At 42.1% G+C, this 7,986-nt stretch overlaps 1 protein-coding gene across 1 annotated transcript; it reads left to right on the top strand.

Annotated features, from left to right (window-relative positions):
- Positions 1-5,127: 5,127 nt before the first annotated feature.
- LOC105037207 (UDP-glycosyltransferase 92A1-like) lies at positions 5,128-7,057 on the top strand. The gene has a single exon (XM_019847771.3). The coding sequence runs from the start codon at positions 5,308-5,310 to the stop codon at positions 6,754-6,756; it is 1,449 nt and encodes a 482-aa protein (XP_019703330.3). The 5' UTR covers positions 5,128-5,307; the 3' UTR covers positions 6,757-7,057.
- Positions 7,058-7,986: the final 929 nt, after the last annotated feature.

Consider the following 7,986-nt stretch of genomic DNA (forward strand, 5'->3'; position numbering starts at 1 on the left):
AACCTCACTTAAAATCAGGCTCTTCCCTACACTCGATCAAATCATCAGAATGAAGCTTTTCACTATGCTAATCCTCGAAGAATAACTTTGGAGAGAGAAATCTATCAAGAGAGAGAAACAATCTAGAGAGAGAAAATTTTAGAGAGAAAAAGTAGAGAGAGAAAGTCCAATTCCAAAGAGAGAAAGTAAGGGTTCAGACTGAAAGAAGAGAGAGAAGAGAGAGAAACTCTCTCTCTCATTTTTATTTATTATATATATATATATATGTATATATATATTTTATTATTATTTTTTTTTTCTTTTCTTTTTTTTCTCTTTTTTTCTTTTTTTTTTCTTTTTTTTTTCTTTTCTTTTCTTTTCTTTTTCTCTTTTTCTTCTTTTCCTTTTCTTTTCTTTTCTTTTCTCTTTTTTTCTTCTTTTTCTTCTTTTTCTTTCCTTTTCTTTTCTTTTCTTTCCTTTTCTCTTTTTTTTTTCTTCTTCTTCTCTCGGACTCCTTCCAGGCCGAACAGGGGACCGGCAGTCCCCTCCTTTGTTGAGCCGTTCAGGCCGCGGCCGCCACGGCGGAGACCGGCAGCAGAGGGGGGTCACTCCCCCGATCACGGAGAGGCATGGTCGGCGGTTGATTGCGATCGCCAGCGTCGGAAAATCCAAAGAAAAGAGGCCAAAACAGGGGTCTCTTTTTCGACCAAGAATCGGCGACTTCCGTCGCCGGCAGCCGCGCACAAAGGCACGGGAGGAAGGGGAAGGAAGAGAGGAAGAGAAAGGAAACTCACCTCGGCCTCCGGTGACCTCATCGGCGAGCAATCACGGCGAGAACAAGAGGAGTGTCCGCGGCTCCAAATCGAAAAATAGGGAGAAAGAGAGGGGAAGAGGGCCGATGATCGGCTTCTAGGGAAAGGGGAGGTCTTCTTATAGAGGGCCCTAGGACTTCGAGAGGTCCTAGGACTCCCGATTCGTCCGGATCTCGCTAGAGAAGAAGACTCCTATCGGGAGTCTTCTTCCCGATTTTTCCTCTATCTTTTTTTTTTTTTTTGAATGGGCTTGGGTCTTGCTAAATAGGCTTGGGTTTTGGGCTATAACAATCGGTTTCCCTAGATTTTAGTTTCTTTTCTCAGCTGTTGTTTTCTCCTTCTGGGGGCCTAAAGGGGCCCCACCAATAACAACAACAACAACCAAAAGAAAAGTAAAACAAAACAAAAGAAGTTTGACCTTGTCACTTCACTTGGTTTTCTAGATTGCAGACTTGGCATTAGTTTTTCTGGTTGCATCTTTGTTTGGTTGCATTTGATCTCGGTTTTGTTAAGAGTATTTGAATTTTCTTCCATAACAGTTCGAGGTTGGCTTTTCGAGGGGATCAGCTACATAATTTGAATATGCTGCAAATGGGGAAAACAGAGATAGGGATAAAGATGATCAGGAGAGCAGAGGAGATAAGGTAGTTGATATGCAGAGCAAAGGGCTGCTAGCCAAGGGACTGGTGAAACTCTTTTGCACTGAGATGCATTTATGAGTAGATGAAAGGTATAGGACCGCAATATATGTGGGTTATAAATTGCTCTAGAAACTCTATTTGAATCTAGCTTGTCTATAACCAAAACCAATGGAAGAAAAGCTCACGAAAATTCTAATATAACAATGAAAAATGTCATGATGTTCCTAACATGGCAAATTAACGCTTCATGCATCCCCTGCACTCAAGAAGATTTGTAACCCATATCTAGTAGATTAGTTCTGCATTAATATTGGAGTTACATTTATAAGAAAGGAAAAAATTTCAAGGTGCCTGTAATGCATGCATGAAACACTCTTCAGGTCTAAATGTTGACTTGCTGACTTATTAATTAACCAACCTAACATCGTTGGCAATAAATCCATGAATTGCACCAATGTGCTCTTGTGGCAATGCAAGAAAACTGTTTGTGCAATAGAAAACGCTGTATGGTATTATTTGATTATCACAAGAGTATTCTCTACTAGCTAGTGCACAGGTGATAACTTTCCATGATAAAAAGTTTGCTAAGTTGGTGTCTTTATCAATTTCAGAAAAGAAACTGGTTGTATTCTGAGTTGCTATTTGACTGATCATCTATCATAAATTTCTTTGACAGCTAATCAGTCAACCGACTATTTGATTTTTTCACAAGCACTTCACAAGCGTTTATTGAGTTTTCTCACATTTGTTCAGATGTGTAGGTCTATACTTGTTGATAGTCAATATGTTTGGAAAATCAAAATATGAAAAATTTGGGCAATATATTAATCATGTTTCACATGTCCTTCAGGAATTTCAAATTTCTAGCTGTTTCTAACGAGTCTGCAAGCGTGTTAATGGAGTCACTTCAAGCGTCTCTCCTAGTGTTAATGGAGTCACTCGAAGTTTCTTTTAAGTATATAAAGGATTAGTCTAACATCTGAAGTTATGAATAAAACCATTATTAATGCGAGGGAAGGCATGAGTGGCTCTAATTTTCCTATACATTCGCATCAATGCATATGGGATTCATCATGTAATTTAGTGTACACCTGCTTCCAGAAAATTTTGTTTATTGATTCATGTCTATAGGTCTTATTGTACTGTTATCAAATCTAACACTTTAGTTGATTAAAATGGTGCATATCTTGTTAAAAATTCAACCATCATTCAGATATACTTCCTCCTCCTGCCTCAATTTCTCTTTCATTCTTAACATTGCCACTGAACCAAGATGACTGGCAGACATGTTTTGATAGGTAGTTCCGCATAATGGAATTAGGAACTCATGCACAGCCAGTTTTATGTTTGCATCAGTTTTTTTTTTTTTTTTTTTTCAGTTTTTCTGAGGATTCTATGAGGTTGGATGTTTGTTCGTGTTGGCCTTACAGGAAGTCCTTGTACTTGCGGTTTTTAAACATCATAGTCTTCAATTGATTGCACATTGTTTTTCAATGTTCATGAGACATCTATCCGACATTGTGATAATACAGTAAGCAACCACACTTGATGATGCAGTCAGTGTAGAGATCAGTTAATATATTACTCGTTGGTATATATTATGGTGCACTGATCAAGTAATTCTTGTATCCGTTAACCAAGCCTGAGCCTGACCGGAACCTGATTGGGCGGGCTGGAATGATCCATTTGGACCAAAAATTAAGCTGGCCGGAACTCGATTGAAGTTTAGTCTTTCAATTTTCAGCACAGCAGACCTATCGAGGCACTGCAACACTCCGACTACATCGAACATCAGCCCCTACTTCCACTAGGCATCCAGTCCCTCCTGCATCTCCCTTGATTGCGACCTCTTCTGAAGTAATTCCACCACCAACTACCTTGATCTTAGAACTAATTATCTCACTTGCCCCGATGTACCGGACTAGATGCTAGACTCCACGGTGGCAACGATGGTGAAGATAGGATTCGGTTGTCCAGTGGACCATCATGGAGACTAGATGGCGCAATGCTGGTGATCTAGACTAGATCAAGACGAATATATACAATGTGGCAATGCACAATTGGAATATGGCTTGGTGGCTCTTGGAGCAAATGGTGGTGGCGACTCTAGTGCAGCCGAGTGCAGTGATGCTGATGTTTATCTTTACACCCTACAATGAGAACCAGAAGCCTGACCTGGGGATGGAGTGGCATTAGAGGCCACTCTATCCAAATGGAATGGAGGTCTATAAGGTGGGCCTCATCGGTCGGATGCTGGAGGACAATGTAAGGCAACTCTTAGTGTTGGAGAACAACAGGTCATAAGGGGGAAGATCTGCCATGTGTTTAGAGAGAGGAAGAGGGGAAGATTTGATGACTGGCCATCAAAGATGGAGGACTAGTGGAGGCATGGAGCTATGGAGACAAATATTAGGAGATCGGAATATGTTAGAACCCTAAATGATCAAAAATGTTTAAGGGATTGGAAGTATTCAAGACTTCAATGAGCATGACAAACCCATATTTACATGCGATTAGGTGAATCCAGCATTCCATTGAGCCTACGTCAATAGGTCCAATGTGGTCCAACCACTCATAAGTACACTTGCCAAGCTAGACCTTGGACCAGGCCCGCATCAAGCTTGAATCCAGGCTCAAGCTCGGTTGAACCACATAACTCTATCCTGACCTAAAAAGTATATGAGCTCTAATTTTGAGACCAAGTTTGGCTGGACCTAATCTATAATCAATCAAAAGTTGGCCTGGTCCGAATCCTTTTTTAGTCTTGGATCCGGATATTCAGTACGTTGGTAATTTTTTTAAAAAATTATACGACATCGTTTTTGATCCATTTACACTTAAATTCAAAAAAAAAAAAAATTAAATAAATTTTAAAATTTAAAAAAAAATTGTAAAGAGATCGAGCTGTCTATCTCCAACCTAACAGCATAAATAGAAAAGAAAAAAAAGACTAAAATACTCTCAATCCATAAGATTTTTTTCGATAATTTTTTTTTTTTCCTTCGAATCTTTCCAAACCTTTTCAACCATTCCCAAGCTCTCACGGATAGCCACCTCCACTGCCACCTTCCATCGATCTCCACCATCATCTTTCCAAGCCCTCGCAGACGTCCATGCCACCTCCTATTGTTCTCCACTGTCATCTTTCTGAATCCTCTTCTTACTATCATCTTCCATCCATCTCCACCATCACCTTCCTCTCAATCATCACTGACATCGTCTTCTCCTTCAATCTCCCTCAAATGCTTTTCTTCCCACAGATCTCCTCGTCATTACCTCCCGTCCGTCTCTGTCGTCGCGTTCCTCCATATTGTCACTAGTGTCAACCTTCCCCTTCGATCTCTTTCAGATATATTTTTTTTTATTATTAATTATATATTTTTTTTATTTTTTTCATTCTCAGATATTTCAATTGGATCACTGAGTTCTGCTCATATCAAAATCAAAAAATTTAGGAGAAGAGTATTTATAGTATTTTATAAAATTTAATCTTTCAGATGGTATTCACGTTACAATGTTATCTAATGAGAATAGGTGATCAAATTTTTTTATTTTTTTAAAATTTTATGATCTATTTAATTTTTTTTAAATTTAAATATAAATAAAACAAAATGAAAGAATCACCGTATTTTTATTATTATTATTTTTTAATGAATATCCGGACGATCTTGATGTCCAAGTAAAGCAATCGCAGGCTCCATTATTGCTCCCATCTTTCACGAGAGCGACCGGAACATAGTCAAACGTAAATGAAAGCTCTCGCCGTCGATTGCTTTCCGATGCGCGTCGCATAATTCAAATCCACCGGCCATGAGACTGCTCTCGTAAATAAATAACCCAACTCGAACGTCCTTCAGGCAAAACCTCGGTATGCCATGTCGATGGAAGACCAAAAGCCCCATCATATAGTCCTCTTCCCCTATTTGGGGCAGGGCCATTTCACACCCTTCCTCGCCCTAGCCGAGCTCATCCACCGCCGGTACCCCACCTACACCCTCACCCTCGTCAGCACCCCTCGCAACGTCCAAAACCTCCGCTCCTCCCTCCCACCAACCTTCCCCATCCGCCTTCGAGCTCTCCCCTTCTCCCCATCCGCCTATGGCCTCCCCTCCACCGCCGAGTCCTTCGCCGACATTCCCTTCGATCTCTTCATCAATCTCTTCCAAGCCTCCGAGGCCCTCCAGCCCGCCTTCGATCAGCTCATCGCCGACATCATCCAAGAGGAAGGTCGTCCTTCTCTCTGTATCATCGCCGATCATTTCTTGGCGTGGACGGTGCAGGTTGCGCAGAAGCACGGGGTCTTTCATTCCATCTTCATAACCAGTGGAGCCTATGGCACGGCTGTCTTCTTCTCTCTCTGGGCTCACCTCCCGCACACCCTCACCACCTCCGACGAGTTCTCGCTGCCCGAATTCCCCGATACCCGGATCCATCGCTCGCAGCTCACAAAGCGCTGGCTCGTTGCCGATGGTGCCGACTCGTGGTCCGTCTTCCTTCAGCACCAGATATCGCTTTGCTCCGAGACCGACGCCGTGCTAGCAAACACGGTGGAGGAGTTCGAGACCGCTGGCCTGCGGATGCTGAGGAGAATCATGGGAGTTCCCATCCGGGCCATCGGCCCATTGCTTCGTCCACCAGCTTCTCCCTCTTCCTCGACGGCTGACAAGAATTTTGTCATCGATTGGCTGGATCTGCACCCACCAGGATCGGTTCTATACGTCTCATTTGGGTCGCAGAACACCATCACAGCGTCCCAAATGATGGAGCTGGCGATGGGGCTGGAGGCAAGCGAGAGGCCTTTCATTTGGGCTATTAGACCTCCTGTCGGGTTTGACATAAAGAGCGAGTTCAGCCCGGACTGGCTGCCGGAGGCTTTCGAGGAGAGAGCGAGAGAAAGAAAGGTAGGGATATTGCTGCGTGGGTGGGCACCTCAACTAGAGATCTTATCGCACCCATCCACAGGTGCTTTTCTCAGCCACTGCGGGTGGAATTCGGTGCTCGAGAGCCTGAGCCGGGGCGTACCGATAATCGGGTGGCCCCTCATAGCAGACCAGCTGTATAATTCGAAGATGCTGGTGGAGGAGGTGGGGGTGTGCGTGGAGGTGGCAAGGACGAACATAGAGAGCGCGAGGGTGGAGAGAGAGGAGGTGGCGAGGGTGGTGAAGATGGTGGTGGGTGAGACCGAGAAGGGGAGGGAGATGCGGAGGAGGGCGGAGGAGATAAGGGAGGTTATGACGGGAGCGTGGGCAGAGGGAGTGGAGTCGTCGATCAGGGGATTGGAGGAGTTCTTCCGGGCTGTGGGTTCCATGAGAAAGGCAACTTAGATTGCGAGGTTTTACTTTGATGGAAATGGACGCCAAATTGTAACGATAGAGAGTTTGTTCTGTTGGAAGTCTTGGACTTGTTTTTGGTAAATAAAGACCGCGACTTTCGGTGAAAGGAAGGATGACAGCTAGTTCGCTCGAAGACCAAAAGCAAGGGAGTTGTTTGCGTAAATGCACCAGAGAGCGTTGAGGAAAGCATGGTAGAATGTTGCTTGTTTCCAACCGTAAATTTTGCGGCAAATTTTGTATCTGGTTGCATCTCTAATATTTATATCTAATGTTGAGAACGATGAATTCTCCAGCTGAAATCTTGTGACCTCATTTATTGTCACATCTTGTCATTTGCCAAGCTAGGCTAGGTTTCGGCTAGGTCATAGTCTGGCTGAATGAAAATTTTGGGTTCAACTCTGTTGCGACTCGGCCCTTTTTTTTTTTTTTTGGTTGCAACTGAGGCCCGAGACCTAGTGGCCTAATTGAGAGGAAAAATAGAAATAGTAATGCATTGGGTATGGTTTGGGTTAGCCGATATCTATATCGGTCTTATAATTAAAAATCCTATAGTGATTTCTATTGTGTCGGATTGGGTTGGATAACATAAATGGTGCTGGATTAATCAGATTAGGTCAATAAGATAGGGTGGATTAAATAATAAATTCATCTTCTAAATATTCTAAACTAATTATAACCTAAGAAGGAAAAAGATTTACATTAAAATTATGTCGGATTGGACTCCGGGTTAGACATATTATTATTCACATCCGATCCAAATTTGTTTAGATATTTTCAAAATTCATATCCACTTCAGGACTTAAACGGGTCCAATAAAATTCTGCCCATTCAGATGAGGTTAGATATCCGATAAATTGGTTACAATTACCATCTTTAAAAGGAAATTATATCCAAAGCACCATGTGCAAGATATGGCGGTGCATCACTCCAATCGTAAGGACGTGGTTGGTTTTATCTTTTTGAAGTGTCTCAAGGTACAAAAGAGTTTAAGAAAATAGACATAACTGGTTGAGATATTCTTGCTTTGATTAAATTTAGAGGGAAAGAAACTACAGAATATTCATATTCTTTGTTGAAGTCCACATTTTGCTTTTGGAGAAGTCTTTGAGTCAATAGTCATCAATAATTCCCTCAAAATTTTATTTTGATCTAAGCCTTTTTTTTTTTTTTTTTGTGCCTACATTGCTGGTAATCTTTTTTAACAATTCCAAACTTGATAAA

The sequence above is a fragment of the Elaeis guineensis genome, chromosome 4 (assembly GCF_000442705.2).
Source record: "Elaeis guineensis isolate ETL-2024a chromosome 4, EG11, whole genome shotgun sequence".
NCBI classification, from domain to species: domain Eukaryota; kingdom Viridiplantae; phylum Streptophyta; class Magnoliopsida; order Arecales; family Arecaceae; genus Elaeis; species Elaeis guineensis.